The 19147-nt window shown below is 39.5% G+C and overlaps 1 protein-coding gene across 3 annotated transcripts in view; it reads right to left on the reverse strand.

Moving 5' to 3' along the window:
- LOC146451093 (ubiquitin carboxyl-terminal hydrolase 9X-like) overlaps positions 1 to 19147 on the reverse strand; it is a 77782-nt gene that overhangs the window by 8279 nt on the left and 50356 nt on the right. The window contains exons 42-61 of one of the 3 annotated variants that reach the window (XM_085099588.1): positions 17759 to 17822; positions 17286 to 17432; positions 16555 to 16676; positions 14671 to 14966; positions 13951 to 14124; positions 12883 to 13024; positions 12156 to 12241; positions 11256 to 11347; positions 10621 to 10762; positions 9874 to 9952; positions 8907 to 8971; positions 7530 to 7618; positions 6506 to 6645; positions 4960 to 5048; positions 4053 to 4194; positions 3281 to 3380; positions 2212 to 2354; positions 1438 to 1611; positions 369 to 463; positions 194 to 254 (exon numbers count right to left, since the gene is read on the reverse strand). In XM_085099588.1, coding sequence (XP_084955714.1) covers positions 194 to 254; positions 369 to 463; positions 1438 to 1611; positions 2212 to 2354; positions 3281 to 3380; positions 4053 to 4194; positions 4960 to 5048; positions 6506 to 6645; positions 7530 to 7618; positions 8907 to 8971; positions 9874 to 9952; positions 10621 to 10762; positions 11256 to 11347; positions 12156 to 12241; positions 12883 to 13024; positions 13951 to 14124; positions 14671 to 14966; positions 16555 to 16676; positions 17286 to 17432; positions 17759 to 17822 — 2442 coding nt within the window. Of the gene's footprint in view, positions 1 to 193; positions 255 to 368; positions 464 to 1437; positions 1612 to 2211; positions 2355 to 3280; positions 3381 to 4052; positions 4195 to 4959; positions 5049 to 6505; positions 6646 to 7529; positions 7631 to 8906; positions 8972 to 9873; positions 9953 to 10620; positions 10763 to 11255; positions 11348 to 12155; positions 12242 to 12882; positions 13025 to 13950; positions 14125 to 14670; positions 14967 to 16554; positions 16677 to 17285; positions 17433 to 17758; positions 17823 to 19147 lie in introns of all 3 variants that reach the window. The other 2 variants (XM_085099587.1, XM_085099586.1) reach the window with 2 other exon arrangements.

Here is a 19147-nt window from a genome sequence, read left to right on the forward strand (position 1 = left end):
ATTCATTCATTCATTCATTCATTCATTCATTCATTCATTCATTCATTCATTCATTCATTCATTCATTCATTCATTCATTCATTCATTCATTCATTCATTCATTCATTCATTCATTCATTCATTCATTCATTCATTTATTTATTTATTTATTTTGTACGGAAAACCTTTTCACAGAGGACTCGTTTCTACTTACTCTTAACAGCTTCAGGGTTTCTTCTGATGTAGTGCTGTCTTCAATGACTTTCTTTAGATATCTACAAATCAGTTACAGTGTTAACAACTAATGACATACCAATAGAAAAAGAGTCCAGCAACTAAAGTTAGTACCAGCAACAGTGGTGAGAACTTACACAGGAACATCAACTTACGAAGCTTTGTTGAACAGAATGTCCGCGACCACAGGCTGAATCTCCATGACTGGAGGTCCGTCACCATACGGGTTTGCTTTCGGTTGGTTTGTCTGCTAGTCAAAACAGTATATGTTAAAGGATAATGTGGTACAATAATTTCTTAATCACTGCAATATTGAGGAGTGATTCTTATTTACGCAAACAAAAGGTAGGAAAACTTTACAGGCAACGCAAATAAAATCACTGCTCAGTGCACTAGGTATAATCCAGCGGAATGACAATGTTGAGCCAAGAATACAGACGACTCTCACTACACCCAGTAATCAGACGCGCGTTGGATAAGATATGAAAGTCGCGTTAGATAGAAACAGGTTTATGTCCCAGATTACTAATAATAAAATTATTACCAAACAATCGTTGCCAGCGGAACCGCTTTCTCACAATGATCACTGAAGGAGTAGTTCCTTATGATCGCCAACGAGCAATCGAATACACTGCACGCAATTGTACAGCATGGTTTCCAAGTTAGTTGGCGATCCGGGGTTTACTCTAGAATTAAATTGGTTTCTGAAGGAGATTTTAGACGGACTTTTTACACGAGGGGGCGCCCAAGATATTTCAAGTTCTTTAAAGGCCGGTTGACACGCTACGATTTGTCGGCCGACAGCATGGAAGCGTAAATCGTACCCGTATTTAGACACACGATTTTGATTCTTGAGTTTTGAATGACGAGGCGATTTCTTTCAGAGTGACCCCCCGTCTTGGAGGAAAAAAAAACATGTTGTAGTGTAACAACTTATTTTCATTTCAATTCACGAAGCGGTCGTAAATCGGGTGTGATCGGATAACGTCGGGCTAACAAATCGTCGCGTGTTAACCGGATTTTAAAGAACTCCGATAAAAATCCCGATAAAACACTGCTGCTTGTGTTTTAAACATTACTAAAAACCTCGCAATGACGCACTCTAGAATAAACCCTGCCGATAGCTCACTTTGGGTAAAAGCAGCGAGCACTGGCGATAATATGTATAACAACCTCAAATAGGTTTTTAACAGATGAATGGAGAGAATAAAAAGTAATGCTTACTGGTACAGAGGAACGCATTCTGGAAGATACATCACAGCAACGAACCAACTGAGACACGACCGAGTAGAGTTTCCCCAGTTCAGCGTACTGGTAACGAATTGGAGGTCCTGGACCTTCATCCAGAGCCACTAACATGAAAGTGGCGGGAACTCCGAGCTGGAGAAGCTGTAGGCGCTGCAAATGAAAACAAAGACGAACACAAGCTCATTAATTTGTTATGAAAATGAAATTTCTTTTCACTTCAAGAGGGACTAAATTTGAGTTTGGGACTGTGTTTAGGGCCATCTTGAGGACAAAATGCACTATTTTGAAAAGGAGACAAACACGATATAAGGGGGATTTAGAATTGCGTTTGCGTTTATATTTTCTTGAAAAAAAAAAAAAAAAAAAAAAAAAAAAAAAAATTAGTACACCGACGAGAATAATGCAGAATTATTCTGACCTTTGATGCTAATGGAAAACTACTCAATTTTATTGAGAAAACTGAAAACAGCGAGCGCAAATGAAGGATAAAGGTCACGTAGTCATTTCTACCGTTTGCGTAAATATAATTCCAAAGCTCTCTATTAATGATGCCCTTGTACGGGAATGGAGGAAATTCACGGAGGAAGACGCAAGTTACTAAAAGTGCGAATTCGCGAAGAGGAAATAACAAAAGCGCGTATCCTCTTGGATTCTAATCATCGCTCTTCACTCTTCATTTGCTTGCACATTTTCGACTATTCGATGGAATACCGCAAAACAACAACTAAGACGAATTCACTGGAAGCATACCTCAGGCGGACCGATGGTTGAGTACATGAGAAAGAAGTGAAAATACTGCTGCAAATGGCGGCCATGTTCAGGAACTTCTTTCTTTAACAGACTGAGCACAGCAGTTAGGATGTGGTCGCTGAGTGTTGCTTTGTTGTCGAGTTCTACAAAACAAGTAAGAAGTAAGCGACGTTAATTGAATCGATGAATCAGAAGCAATATAATGAAGACGAACTTAAGAAAAGATATCTAAAGACGTCATGTAAGGTTCAACCAGCCGTGGACATAAGGCTAAGTTTACATTGTACAGGATCCATTTTGGCTCCGTAATTAAATCATGAGTTTGCGAGGACAAACCTTTTGTTCACACTATGCCTGCTATCCGGACCGCCTGTCTGGGAACGTTTAATTCTGGGTCCGTATTTAAAATCTGTACCGACGCCGTGTGAACACCTTGTTGGATTTATCACAGTCATGCAAATCAAATTTAGTTACCGGATTCCAGTGCAGTTCAAGCCCCGGTTGTTTAAAGAGCGGATAACTTGATGCAGTGGATAAATCGCTATCCAGCGGATAAACTGTACTCCAACCAATACATTTTATCCGCTGGATAGCGACTTATCCACTGGATAGACTTATCCGCTCTTGGGCCTGATGCGTGCAAGTTTTGTACCGGTACAATGGTAATGTAGCTGTACTCCCTACAGTAGATTGAAGTTATCACAGAGCTAAAATATGGCTATTTCATGCTAAAAACCATCTTAGAATATCGCGCGATTGAAATATATCATGTTGATTAATTAACAGTTATTCCACGAGCGCACGTTGGATATGAGATGATAGATAGCCAACGAGGCGTCGAGTTGGCTATAATCATTTCATATTGTTGTTGTTTTTTGTTTTAAACAATCGAAAAAATATTGCTAGATCTTGCTGATTGTGCCTTGCGTGAACGACCAGTAGACAATTTAATGGTAGCTACTTCTCAGGCGTGGTACAATGGCTCTTATATCATGGCCGCTAACCCAATCAAATCCCTGGAATCGTATTATACAATTATCCATTTTTTAATAACAAGCAATACACATACCAGTTTCTTGATTGTTGCCCTCCGGGTATGGCCAACACGGACCATCCTGACGGGAAAAGTGCGCCAAGAAAACTAGAATCTTTGCAAAAGCACTGCGTACCTATAGAGTAGGAATGAGATCAAATTACAGGTAATGACGATACGTAGCTAATTAGTCCTTAAATATATCTAACAGCATCAGATTTGTAATAGTAGATTACTTGAACAGCAAAAAAAAAAAAAAAAAAAAAATGACATTATACATGCCAAATATGTCGACTTGAAATGTCAAGTCAACGGCACAATTCGAAGTTAGCGTGACATCGTCAAACACAGACTAACGGAGTTCACGACTGGATTCAAACCCATACATCGCCCTTCAAAACATCATAAGTTTGTCGAGATCGGAAAACAAAACTCTAGGAAATACAGAAGTTTGAATTTTACGATTTTTACAGAGAAATGTATGCCTGGCAGGCCAGCACTGCCCACTTGTTAAACATTTCATTGTAAAAATTGCAATTTTCTAATTGTCACATTTCCTCGACTTTATATAACTCAGATCTTAACTAAAATTCACAGTTTTGCTAAATTCAGTAAATGTAGCAAATTCATCACTGAAATCGTCTCCTAACTTAATTTAACTTTAAAAAGGTTCACGCTATCCGTGAATTGCGCTACTGCGATGCGTTATTGCCAAGTCCACGGTGTTGTTGTTTTATACCAAGTCTGCAATGTCTGTGGTAATCTTATGCTCTTTGTGACATAACTATTGACCTTAGGAATGCCTCACCTCTCCACTGGGGCACTCTAGCAAATACTCTGAAAAACGCTCAGGGAAGGCGAACAGCACGAACTTGGCAAACCACTCCCTGACAGCTTTGCTTTGTCTGAGTAACACACACACGGCGTCATACCATTCACCGGCAGGACCCCTTTGAAGTAAATACATTAACAAATGTTATTGGTATTACTCACAACGGAGTTCAGCGACGCTTTCTTCAATCAGTAGACTGCTACTTCTAGCTTTTCTCGCGTCGTTTCGACACTGTGTTGTTATGATTACCGGTTGTACGCACCGAAAGGGGAATGAAGGTGACCTACTTGGGTTTAGCGGTAGTGTCTCGACTGTCTGAACTCTCTGACTGTCTCTGACTGTGTGTTATGAGCTAGAGGGAGGTATTGACCCAAGCTCGTCACTAGCTTGAGTCTTCTAAGTTTATTCCTGCTAAATCTTTACAGGACAATGCGTCCTTTATAAGGACAGGTGGCTGGACAAAGAGTACATGGTTCCAGCACAACATTATCCAAGCCAATGCAGGCACGATATGCAAGCATTACATGGCAGTTTAAGACCAAAGTATATTTGAAATGATCACACTAGTCACCATACGGTCGATTTAAGCTAAATCGTGATTTACAGTAAAAGTCAGGATTTAACTTTCTGGTGTGACCTCAGCCAGTGTATACGGTAAGGTTATGAGTACTTACATTAGTCACGGAGTTGTAACTAAAACGCTTTGCTTTGAGAACAGGTCACAAATCAAAATGTGGCACTGTTGACGCTAAAGTAAGAATGGGGCAGAGGCAAGAGAAAGAAGGTTTAAGAACAAAGAGAAGATTTCCCGACTCCGCAATTTCTCCGCTGTGTTCTGTGTCGTCTATGACAGCAACGGGGCAATTACATTAATTGTGTGTACCTGACAGTTTTCTTGGTGCGAAAGCCAGTGGTGAAGAGAAACTTGGAAACCAGCTGAATGCTGATCATGGCAAGCTGTTCCACATCCGCCTGTCAATCAACACAAATCACAATCAAGTTTCCATCAGCGTGCTCGTGCAATTGCAACATTACCATACTGCAAGGCCGAATGAACCTGTAGTGTCATGATTCTTTCTTTTCGTGTGTTAACATAGTTTAAATACTGTGTTCGGTGTATAGACCTAAAGCCATACGGGACTTAAACGGGCAGTGTTCAGCTATTTCAAGTGTCGCTTGAACAACACAAATCATATCTTATCGCTGGAACGTTAAAATAATGGTTCAGTTTTGTCAACAATTACCTCACTGCACAGAAACTAGTATTTATTATCTTTGCCTTCGGACGGCCAGGATTGAAATAGAATACAACTTGAAAAAATTGGCCAATTTGTTCCAGTTTTTCTTATGCATTTTGGAGAAATCGCCAAAAACCTGATCATAGTTCTTCCGGAATAAATCACTTAAGTGTTATATTCTCAGTGCTCTAAGAACAATTTGATGATAGAGAAAAGTTATCTTGTCAAATATTTGAGCAAATTTCACCAAATCACAGAGAAAGCGCTGTGACAGCGCCCCTTTAATGCGTCTGAAACACGCATTACGTCCTGTGACACTGAGTCTGTACACTCAAGGCATGCAAACAGATATCAAAGGAACAAGAAATTATCTGAAGTACATGATTACAAATTCCGATTAGCGTTACAAAGTCAAAATTGTACCTTCGAACATTGGTCGACTCTTTCCTTTACACTGTACGAGCTCATGAGCCGAGAAAGAGTTCTAGTCCACAAAATACTACAACTTGCCATCTCATTCAAATAAACAAACCAACTTTAACCGGTGAACAACTTTGCTACATGACGTACGTATAAGAACTTTACTGAGACCTTTCATACTATTTCCATGTTACAGACAATGCAATGACAAGTGTTTCAAAGAATATAGTGAGCTTAAGCGCGGATGTTAGCGAGACGCAGACAGCAACCTAAGCTTGAATAGTTCCCTTTTGTTAACCAGAGGCGCTTTGCATTTAGCCAAGTATTTTGGCTGTAAATTCCGGAAACTTTCCGTGAGAAATGGAACGACTTTTTCCCTTTCGTTCCAAACTTGAAATCTCATTATAAGATCAAAAAATTTACGAAATAGCGTGATCAAATATTGTCGCAATGGAAATCGAAATTTTGTTCAACTGGAACGGTTATTTAAGTTCCAACCCAACCAGATAAAGTGAGGAACCTCCGAAGGTCGTACATTTGTTCAGAAAAATTTCCGTTTGATCATATCCAACAACAAAAAGGTCTGTTTTATATGAAGTACCCAAATTCAGAGTTAGGTGCATTTCTGGACATAAGTGAAAATCGAAGAACCCTTGCTTTTTTGTGGGTTGCTTGCCATTAGAAATGCCATATGGGTCAGAGCACGCTAAAAAGGGAGACATTGAGCTTCAGCTCGACAATGTCAGTGGTAAGTTCCTAGCATATACATACCGAATTTTCTAATGCAGCATTAGCCGTAACCAGTTTCCTCATGAACTGGAAGAATTCCACACTGTACTGTATTCGGTTGTGAAGGAAATGGACGTTTTGTTTACGCACTGCTCTTTCGATCACTTTGGGCATCTTGCAATCTGAAAGAGAAAATAAACAACATCAAAAATAACTTTTTGAACTAAAAGACAACAGCTTCGAGGTGTTAATTTTCAGATTACATTTACTACAATGTGATGGTGTTGCTAGGTGGCAAAGTGTACCAGCTAATAGCTCTGACTGTGACTGAAGTGACAATGGATTTGACTACACTCGATTGCAAAGACGTTGGCACCTAAAAAGCATAAACCGTGAACGATGAGATGCAACGGATTTTGTGGGTAGTGTCTTAAACAATAAACTCATTTCCATAATCAATAATTTACCATTCTCATTCTTTGCAATAAAAAACACAGTGCTGACTTAATTCTTCCGAATAATTTTCTACCAAATATTGCTTAAGTTCATTGCCTGTTTTGAACGTAGGCAAATCGTGAATTGTATATCACTCAAATTGGCCCTTGTTGGGCAACTTCGAAAGCTAAGGAAAGCTTGGACAGTTTTCATCATTCACCACGTGCAACTAATTTTGGTCACCAACCGTCGCACGAGAATAGAATATTATGCAAATAAATTTAGTACACTTATACCCATAAAGCCATTGGGTCTCAACGTTCACGGTTTATGCTTCTTGGGTGTCAACGTTTTTGCAATCGAGTGTATATGACTGTGACTGATTGCGATTGTGACTTTCACTATACTGACCATATGACTGTGACTGATTGTGACTATGACTTCGATTTCAACCATATGACGGTGGCTGTGACTATTACTTTGACTAAGATTTTGACTGACTCACTGACTCTAATTATAACAATGACTTGCACTGAAAACCTCTACAGGTAACGAGCTCAACATGACCGTGATTCTAAGAATAACCTGAACCTTACTTCCTTCCTAAAATGTCCTACTTTAATCCACTTACTTCTGTCCACATCAACTTGTCTATCTGTATCCATGACATCAAGGCGTTCATAGAACAGGATGTATGCATTCCACCACCTCTTTTGCCTTCTATAGGACATCCTGACAGAGATAGCAAGTAAGCGACATTGGCTGTGGTCTGGCTACACAGTTTAAGGGGGCTCTAAAGGGGCTTTGTCGAAAGGATTAAATTACAATTAAGTACACTAACGAAGTTCACAAACAAAATTATCCTAGAGAACCAGGATAGAGGTTGTGGCACTGAATGCTGGTTTTAATTAGTGATGGAGTCAGAGTCGGAGTGGCAAGTGGAGTTGCAAGAGTGCAATCTAGCGAAAACCAAACAACGAGGTCGTAACCTGACGGAATCGGGGTAGAAAGAATCAGAGGATTTCTATTTTCTTACAATTGTGCACACATCCATAGCTTACAATCTAGTGAAAACCAGATTGTTAGAGTTACAAGCGGAAAACGGAAGAATAAACCAATCATACTACTCATTCTCAGGCATTGTGATTGGTGTATTCATCCGCTATGGCTTGCGACTGACACTCTCATTTTTACTTGATTACATGTTCCGTAATCATAAGCACAATTGCTGTTTGATTTGCATTAGATTGTAACACTCGAGCGTTACGATTCCAACTCCGACTTCGTTGCTAGTGAAAAACAGGCCTTGAAAAATCTCAGAAGAATGTCGCGGCCTTTACTATTTTAAGCGAGCTTAGAAGGGAAGAGACAATGAAGGAGGTTTAAAAACCAGCTTTAAGAAATCTCAAAGGAAGGGCAATGGATTTACTATTTTCAAGTGAGTTTGAAAGTGAAGAGACAATGACGAAAGTTTTCAAGTTGAAAACTTTTCAAGTCTCATTTCAACTGTAGGATAATTTTAATTAAACTGAACCACTACATATAGGTTGCCATAGATGCAAAAACATCTTACCACACTACCGTATCTGTTATAGCCCCGTTACGTGACGTTATATAATTCCTTAATTTATGTAAGACAAAAAGGTTACACTTTAACAAAACGTATTTGAAGCCAAAAATGGCCGACCATACAACAAAGCAGCATTTACTTGGTAATTATACACAATGTGCTTTGTGAAAATGTACTAAACAGTTGCTACGCGTTTCTAAACCTTCGTTGTTTTGAAGAGGACAACAGAATGCTTCTTATGCCATAATTAATTAGTTTGCAGCTAATGTACAATTTTGACCCTCAAATGAACTATGATTTGCTGACAATATAACACGATAGCGTTATTAGATTCCCGAACTGGGAACTGTGATTTGGAGGATACCAGTAAGACGACTAAAGTGTTTGTAATTCTACAGATGAGTGATAGTATAGACAGGGAAGAACAACTCTCCCCACCTTTTCAGCATGTGATCAAAGACTTCTCCCATGTACTCTCCACCAAAACACTGAGTCTTCAACTCCTGTCAAGACAAACCCAAGACCAACTCATGTCTCACTGTGATTATCACAAGCGAATCAGCATTTAGTTATCTCTAGTTGTGACCTCGTATGATCAGGGCATGTTGGAATTTAAATTGACTTCGAATGCTTCAATATGATACAGCTAAACTGAAACATTTGTACGCAAATCAGTGGACGTACGTTTTCCACCGTTTGAAATAAAAAAACTTGTGATGACTTGCCAGGTTTCACAATGACTCTAAATACTGTACAGTGTTTGACAGACAACTGATAACGGACCGTTACACTGAGCGGATGATCTTTAGAGATTCAACTTTACTATTCAGTCTTAATGAGATACGTAACGGAATCAACGAGCAATCGATGGACCAGGAAAAAGACCCATGATCAGCTAAAATTACTTTAGGTAGTTGCAATTATTCTTGATAATGTGAAAGATCTCATTGGGGCCGAATGACTTTCCACACACCACTCTAAAACCAGTAAGCTACGAGAAGACTTGTGACGAGCTACAAAGAAAGACGTAAATGTTGGTATTGACTTTCGTAATGTACCTGTCTCTCACAAAGTTAGTTTTCAAAACTGGATAATGCAGATAAAGGAAGTTCCAGTGAAATGGAATCAACACTATTCTACCGTGCGTTCCAGGTCGAATTGGAATTTGGGAATGTTGGTTTTTGTGGAGGGAGAAAAACCGGAGTACCGAGAAAAAACCCTCGGAGCTAGGACAAGAACCAACAACAACCTCAACCCACATACGACGCTGAGTCCCGGAATGAATCCGGGCCAGAGTGGTGGGAGGCGACTGCTTTCACCACTGCACCATCCCTGCTCCCTTGTATCCCTCATTACTTTTCCCTTAGAAGGGTCAATGTTGGGACGAAAAAACTAGGAATCGTACCTCATCATCGTCCATCTTGCATTCTGAGACCTCCCCGTCATCAAACTTGTACCATCTGGGTGATAGCTCTGGACACACTCTAAACAATAATGGACGAAAAGAGTTAGCTGCCAATCACATTTCACTACAGTGCACAACTTGAAAGGTAACAAACAAAATAGTAAAAGCTATTAAATGGATTATCGCCCCATTCAAAGATGGATCACTAAATGTATGTTATAAGCTCTTTGAAATAGAGTGTCGTTAAACTCTAGCTTTACTTCCACAACTTTAGATCGTGATAATTCCTAATTTTCGTTAATTGCTTCTTAGCTACGTCTGCATGTGTCTAGCAGTCTATGTTCTTCCTTCAGGACAAGAGACAATCAAGTTTACAAACTAAGACAACCCAGTAGCTTTTTCTTTTCTTTCTAGCCAGGACGATCTGATGCAGAATGCAGGTTATTCTTTATCGATAACCACTCTAAGCTATTTCAAACTTGTCAAGTCTGGTGATCTGCATTTGTCAAAAGCAAACTTTCTGGGTATAGTACTAAAGCAACTACGTGATTTTTGATGTTGTAAATGGTTCATACGAAATCTTTCCTTGATTTCGCATTACTTTGAGAACGCAAATCTGAAAGATCTGTAGTGCAAACATAAAAATGAAGCAAAATCCGTCTTTGATTTTGACCAAAGGAACACACCGTAAAAGACACGCTGACTTCTCAAATAAGAAACTAAAATAACGAGGAAATGGCTTGTTACCTTTGTAGAACATAAGAATAATAGTGTCCACCGCTTGCTTGTCCACTGTGTACCAAGATTCCTACTAAGCGGAACTTTGTACTGTTGGCTCCATTCTTGTCCTCTTCTGATCCAGATTCGACTGAATTCTCTGTGTTTTCATCTTTGAAACCAATGTACATAAATGAATGAACGAGAAATAAACGAAGCAAAGGAAACAATCAAGGACCGAACGGATAAATGATTACACAAAGACAACAAACAGACGCATGACTGAACGAACAAACGAACGAAGGTTCTAGCTATGCAACAAACTAACAATTAAGTGGTCTATCGACCGAACAAGTGAATGAATCAAAGAACGAACAAACCAACCACACAACAACTGACCATGTAAGAGAGCAGAAAACGGGACAAACAAATAAACAAACAAATACATGCACTTATGAAGGGGGTGTTTACATACAAGTGTAACAAGCATATTACATGATTTGCTGCATGTCAAGTGAGATGGAATCTTAAGATCTTATTTGTACCAACCAAACTCATGAACAGATGCCGTACTAAAGGGTGGGAATTCCATTATGACGTTAAGGTTGTTTGTACTTATGCAACAAAGAGATTATTCACGTTATCTAAGTCGTATTCCAACTCACCTTGAAGTTTGGCGAGTCCATCTTCTGTAAATGGCTCCATGTCGATGTCACGAGGAAACTCAAAGTAATCGTTGAATTTAACTGCACACTCTCTGACAAACAATAAAGCCAACAACATCAATAGCTAATTCCCGGACGGATAAGTGTATCTAGCACACTGTATATCAACGGTCATTGTAACACGGAGTAAATTATGTAAAATCAAATCAATGCACGTCTGAAGTTGTCCTTCAGTAGCATCTTGAATAACGGGTAAATGGGTTGAGTGAGGTCCCAAGCTAGAGTGTGCTGTATTTTGTTTTTTTTCGAGCTTTCGCTGATCCACGGCATCATCAGGGAATGGTTCAGTTTACTTAAAACCAGGGAATGGAATACTTCACTTAAAAATAAAAACAACCAAAACAACAAACAAAAACAAAAAACGTAAGAGTGCAATTCGACAGCTAACAACAAACAGCAGTAGTGTTCACTCCACGGTCAGCAGTATCTTGCATGTGCGCATGTGTTATTCTCATTCTACGTGCTCTCCAATCTCGTACCCAGAATCCTCAGGCTTTTTGATCAGCGGATGAGGGCCAGGAGAGACTCCGGGGACATCGAAAAATTCAAATTTTTGGATTGGCTGTTCCGTAACGGTTTCCATTGTTTTACCCCAGAAATCTTGCGGTAATAAAATTCGGTGTCCCTAAAGTCTCTCCTGGCGAGTAACTGCTGGCCAAAGACCCTGAGGACTCTGGGTACGAGATTGCGTGCTCTCAGAGTTGAGAATAATGCAACGTTGTGCTGTCTTGGCGATTTTCAAGGTTCTCTACTTGGTTCAGACTCCAATCCCTCCTTTTTTCCACTACGTTATTAGTGTGCCAGATGAAGAACAAAATCATCAATTGCCGGACTCCTTACCTTTCCCAGTCATAGTCAAAACGCTTGAGCTGAATTGCTAATACTCTTGGAAGCTTCTTTATGCACATTCTCTTGACTGTGTCAACCTGATGTACAACAGTAAAGTAAAAATTAAAAAATTAAAGAAGGAAGTCTGAGGTTGCGCTCACCTGTATAAATGGTACTGTAAGGTAGCTGAGGACAGTTGCAGCCCTATGCATTATCTATCGTTGTTTTAAAGTCATTCGGGCCTGGGGGATATAAATAGACCTTATTCCAAAATGGCTTCCAGTTTAATATTCTTTGGTTATATTCAAATTAGCCCCTTCTCACCTCGTTCGTAGGCTCAAAAATCCAAAAGAATACATTACCTCGAACGAGGCAAGAAGGGCTTATTTGAATGCAAACAAAAGAATATCAAAATGGGAGCCATTTTGGAATACCGTTTATTGGCAAGACGGAAGTTTACACTATTGACGCTTTGATTGTTCCATGGCAATGTGGCCACTAGTAAACCAGACATTTTTTTTTGTAAAAAAGGGTTTTGTCTGCTTGAAGTAAATTTGGCATTAATTATTTTCCATCATTAGTTTTCAATCATCAAGTTGCCTACTGCGAACTGTCCTTTGGGGAGCCTGAAGAAATACGTAAGCCAACCTAGCCATGCTCCAAGTTACTTCAGTTTATAGAAAGCATAGTTAAGGTCAAGGCGCTGTAAATGGTCTCCACCAGTGCTACAATACAGTACCTTTTTGTCACACTTTTCACAGTGGTAAGCATTGGCGCCCTCAAGTAAGTCACCCTTGACAAACTGTTCCATAGAGTCCAACAAATTGTGATGGTTGCGAATGTCCACATTCAATGCAATGAAGGGTGCTTCGCGGGAGTATCTGTACAAAAGGACAATGAAAGCAAGCATAACATTTCACAGCGCTGTTGATTCTTGGTAACTGCTTGAACTGCATTTAAAAAATGCCATTTAAAGGGAGGGGTTCACATTTCAGCGCATGTGCATGAACCTAAATGCTTTTTTCTCTTTCTTATCAACTTTGTGGCCTTAACTACTTCAGTAATCACATTCTATAAGCAAAATGACTGATGACCAAAATTCACAGAAAATGCTAGTGGATTGTACCCATATTGTCGATATTGACTTTAGTGTTGACCGGAAAGATTTTTCCACAGATGATGTATTTACAGTTATTTGCATGCGAAATAACGCAATCATATGAAAAATTACCACCTGAGTTACCTTTTCCCTTCCGAATGGTTCCTAAACAACGAATTAAATTTAACAGGCTTGGGCCATAGCGAGCAAAGGGGAAAAAGTATTTTGATTCATGGACAAGCGCAGAACCGTGAACCCCTCCCTTTAAACATGCAGCAAAGGTACACATGAAGTATGACAGCTAAACGCAAGCCAAACACGTCTGTAGATAACATCCTTAAATGCAACTATGCATTCAAACAAACGATAATGAGCAGTAATTTCCTGTGATGTTTTAAAAATTCTGCAGAAGGAAGTTAACGTTGAAGTCTGTAGATAGAATCATTAATTGTGAGAATGCAAACGAAAGCTACAGCTCTATCAATAATTACTTTCCTGTAGTCACTGTCCTAGTGATTGCGCAAAATTTCATCTGCAAGAGTCGTTTTTAAACATCCTACACTCAAGCTAAGCAGCACTTACTTTTTCCTAAATGCAAACACACCACAAAAACTGAAACACCAGTGAGCAGATACACCACAAAAACACCACTGAAATACCATGAGCAGATACAAGAAAAATGACCACCAAGGAACAAACAATCCATACCTGTGAGGACAACCTTTGCAAATCTTCTGATCAGCAAAGCTACCACCCAGTATGTTAGAAAACAAAGGGTCGCCGCTCAACGCCTTCAAACCTTCATCTAGGTTATCAACCAAGTTGTTGAAGAACTCTAGCGCATCATGCTGCTCGCGTAAATTCACTGGTTCACCCCACAGCCTGTCGAAAAACAAAACAGAACAGAATAAAAAAGAGTTGGTCAGTACTTCATGTACCTCAGTCAGGTATGTACCAAACAGACGTTGAAAAACATATCGCAACATCGTCCTCTCATAATAAAAACTTCAAAATCATTAAATATTCTTTCGATCTCAGTTTAAAGATAGCTTTTAAAACAAAAACTTTCCATTACATTAAGTCTTCCAGACTTTGAACATGACCACAAAAATCTCGATATTCAACGGATGAATTTGCTGAAAACAAGTTAACAAACTTTTATGTGATTGTGAAGATGACTGCCTACTGCTATAAGCAAAGCTAAACATGTTTCCGTCACCGTTCTCAAGACAAACAATAAACGTAAAGAAAGTAAGCACTGTATGTATAACCCTCAATGACACTGTTGCACACTTTAAAATCTCCAATGATCTATAGACTTAAACGAGAGTACAGGACATTTTCATAGTCAAGGTGAACCAAGTGCTTGAGGGTAAGCAAAGACCATGTAGTTCTCTGCGCTAATATAGAAAAAGCATGAAAACTCACTTGAAAGTTTTCCAGAATCCTTGAGGCACATGGAACTGCAACTGGCTCTGCGCAAGATGTCCAAAGATGAACTGAATCTGATTAAGCACGCTGACTTGGTACTTCTTCATTTGCTGTACTTTGTCTTTAACTTCCACCTCTTTATCATTCTCTCTGCTATCTTCAGACTGGTATCCTGTATCAATGGTGTTCTCACTCTCTGCCTTTTCTTCCACATCAACTCCATCTTCGTCTTCCTTTGTTGCCGCTCCTTCGACCTTCAGCACACCCTCTCGCAACTCAGGGATCATAAACAACTATAACAAGGACAAGTAAACTTTAGCACCTATACTTGATATATGAATGCGAATATATTAAACATATTTTGAACTGCGGATGAAAGATTAAATAGAAGAAAGATCCTCACAGTTAGTACGCAACGTAAGCAGTTGCGAGAAGAAAGCCTGAAAAAAAAAAAAAAAAAAATTCAGGCTTGAAGGGGTTTTGATCCCATGACCTCTTCGACTGATAGCTCAGTTGGTAGAGCACTACACCGGCATCGCAAAGGTCATGGGTTCGAATCCCGTTCAAACCTGAATTTTTTTTCCAGGCTTTCTTTTCGCAACTGCTTAAGTTGCGTACCAAATGCGAGGATCTTTCTTCTATTTAATCTTTTATCTGCAGTTCAAAATATGTTTCATATATTCATATTCATTTATTCATCCTCTACAGGTACATTGCGAACTCACAATATGACCAGCTCCCAGTTGGCTTGATAGCACAGTTGGCAGAGCACTGCACCGGCATCGTAGAGGTCATGGGTTCGAATCCCGTTCAAGCCTTAATTTTTTTCAGCCTTTCTTTTCGCGACTGCTTAAGTTACGTACTAACTGCGAGGATCTTTCTTCTATTTAATTTATACTTGATATATTACGGCATAATGGAAAGTTAGATGGTAAATACGGGAGATGGACTGGGGAAAAGGAAAACACTGGTTATGCTTAATCAGTGATAGTGCACATCCGAATGTATGTAACAACCACAAGCAAAAAGCACTCATTGATTCAGGTATATCTCTTTTGCTTCCTTCAGATAACGGTCCCCGCTTCGGCTCCAGTATTGTTGAGTCCTGTGAGTAGTTGGTAAGGTCGTTGGCCAGAGTACCTTCACCCACATAGACTGGTTCGTTGTTAAGTTCCATACAAATTCCATCACAGGATTGGATTAACTTACAAATTGTAACGTACCATACATGGTTATGTTGAGGCTGTTAAAGTATATGATATTTAACACTCCAAACTTCAGAGCATCTTTTGATGTCAAAGACCCTTAGACTAACCCAAGTGGTTATACCCATGAAGCGTTGAACCTGAAACTTTTGCCTCTGTTTTTCCCCTTAAGGACGGTGCCTACTATTGTTACTGCGCATACGTTCTGCGCATCTCGAGATAGTCGGGTTTCCTATGGGTAGTGCGCACTAATACAGGGATATTTTTGCGCGGTTTAAAACTATGCAGAGAAAGCACAACTTATTAAATGCTTTTGGTATCTCAAAAGAAAATTGGGGGTAACCATGCATTTTTCAGAGATAATTAAGCTTCAATTTAGGAAAAAATCCCATACATTGCTTTATATTTTGGCGTTTTTTAGAGATATTATTGCTTAATTATCTCTAAAAAATGCGTGGTTACCCCCAATTTTCTTTTTGGATTCCAATAGGCCTTGCTGAGATCTGCTTTTCCCGCATAGTCATAAACCGCACAAAAATACTTCGGTATTAGTAGGCACCGTCCTTAAGAGGATAACCTATGTACTAACATATTTTTTAGTATTCGTTTCAACTAACTGATGGCATTCTTACAATGCGAGTTGCATTAGCAAGTTTCTATAGTGCCTTATGCCTACCTGCTGAATGACTGAGTTCATGTAACACGTGGCCCCAGCATTCTTCAGTCCCACATAGCCTTTGTATGGGCGTGGTCCAATTGGGGGCAAATGTTCCCATTCGGACAAAGGGGTGTCCTCACCTGACACGGAGAAATTTGAAGATAAGTGTTTACTTCATTACATATTAAAATAAATAAAAATAATCAATAAATCCATCGACATGCGTTGTGAAGTCAACATATTATGAGTGGGCCCAGCAAGTATCTCAAAAGTTTCTCAAAGATTTTGAAGACTGCCAACAGAGATTTTAAGCCAGAGAACAAGTTAACTACAATTAGTTTATGTGCTTCCAAAAGTTACCTACTGTTACATTACGATTTAAAATACATAATATTTACCATGCCCAGCTGAGGTTAGTGCTGTACATAGTTATCACACACATGCATTGTTTTATACCCGAGCAAAGAGTAACGTAATATTTGAGATTGTAACTTTTGGGTGGTAGTTCCATTGGAAGATTGCCAAGGGACATAAAAAGTCATATTTACAGTCAATTTGAACCACACAATACAAAATTTAATGTGTTATAAAAAAATTAATGTTGCATCGTCGATAAAATAACATGGAACAAAAGTGGCTATTTTCTTTGTCTGTGTGTGTGCCAGAGCTTAACTCAAAAGTTAAAATTATGTTTAAAAAACCAAATGCATTTCTAACAAATTTAAAATACAAAGAATTCAAGCAGTTACCAGAGTAGTAAAAATCAGTGAGAATATCGGCCAAGACTTTGAGGTTTTGAACACAACCTCGGCAAAGGGCAACAAGAAGATCAAACGAAGCCACCAGGGTTTGTGGAGTGGAGCAGATAGGCGTCACTCGCTTACTCCAAACTTCATCTAACCAGACAAAGAAAATAAATATAAACATTAATTCGACTATAATTCTGTCCTTAATAACTACTTTTGGTAACTGAATCTCTTTAACCAGAAATAAGGTTAATGGTGTAGGCTCGACTGGAGACAGTGTTTATCATAGCCTGTTAGTATAGATCTTTGTATCCATTCAATATATACATGTATCATTTGCAATGTTTCACAGCACCAAGAAACCACGTTAAAGGCCACTACTTTCACTTTTGGCATTTATTTAAACCGGCAAAACTTTATCACCACTTTTTGCGAGTTGTCACTTCGAGAACTTGAAGGTAATTTCTTGTTCTTACCACTTCCATTCCTGGCCTCAGCTATAAGTTTGGACGCAGGAAAGACAAAATCCTCCACAAGATCCTGAAAAACAACACAGAATATCAATTTCTGAACCACGTTAACTCTATCATTACAAACCTTTTCAATCAAAATCCTGTTTGTTCTGAAAATTCAGAACAAACAAGTTTCATCATTGCCCAATCACGAACAACGATCAAGTGTCACCTTTCAAGTTATGTTCTTTTTACTATGCCTGGTTCTGCACACTCATTGAACGTTCTTTATTAAAGAAGGAGCGATGTTCCATTACTAATCCAGAACGGATCCAAACCTTCGGGTAAGTGGGGGAGGGGGAGGGGGAGGGGGTGGTAATGGAGGGGTGGTTTCGGGGGTTGGCACTCTCGAACGTTCGACCTGCTTCTCTTCGTGAAACAGACTATCTCAGTTTTGGTCTAAAACAGGTAGCACGGAGAAGATTCCCCACGTTTCCCCCCTGGAGCCACCAATGGAAAAGGAGGAGAGGTAACAATTTTAAGGGAAATGAAAATTTGAAGTTAATCAATAGACAGTCACCATTCTTTGCTGTTTGTTTGGATGGTGGTCTAGCTGGGTGTGTATGCAGTTTCCTGATAGTATGAACATCCAGTGAACACACTTTTTTTAGGAAGCAGGAGTGCAAGATGGCACTCCGTACTCCAAGGGAAACGAGTTTCTGTTCGAGATAGCTGGTGTTCAAGTGTCTGCCCTCTTTGCCCTATCAGGGGCATCTGGACACTTCTTAAAGCCTGGTTTTCACTAGGACATAAGCATACCCATAAAGATAAGCAAATGAGAACACTAGCCACACAAGCATAAGGACACACGCACGCGAAGAAAACAAATTCTGGACGGAATTCTCGATACCAGCTCCCCTTGATGTTAAGGACGGTGCCTACTATTGTTACTGCGCATACATTCTGCGCATCTCGAGATACTCGGGTTTCCTATGGATGGTGCCTGCTAATACAGGGATATTTTTGCGCAGTTTAAAACTATGCGGAGAAAGCAGAACTTAGCAAACGCTTTTGGTATCTCGAAAGAAAATTGGGGGTAACCATGCATTTTTCAGAGATAATTAAGCTTCAATTTAGGAAGAAAATCCCATACATTGCTTCATATTTTGGCGCTTTTTAGAGATATTATTGCTTAATTATCTCTGAAAAATACGTGGCTACCCCCAATTTTCATTTTGGATTCCAATAGGCCTTCCTAAGATCTGCTTTTCCCGCATAGTCATAAACCGCACAAAAATACTTCGATATTAGTAGGTCCTTAAGAAAGATGGCAGCAGAAACCGTTGACTGCCTTGTGCTTGTGCTTATGTCGCCTCCGTGTTCGTTCTTCTTGTGCGTATGCTTATGTAGCAG

Source organism: Pavona decussata, unplaced genomic scaffold, assembly GCF_977016875.1.
Source record: "Pavona decussata unplaced genomic scaffold, jaPavDecu1.1 SCAFFOLD_401, whole genome shotgun sequence".
NCBI classification, from domain to species: domain Eukaryota; kingdom Metazoa; phylum Cnidaria; class Anthozoa; order Scleractinia; family Agariciidae; genus Pavona; species Pavona decussata.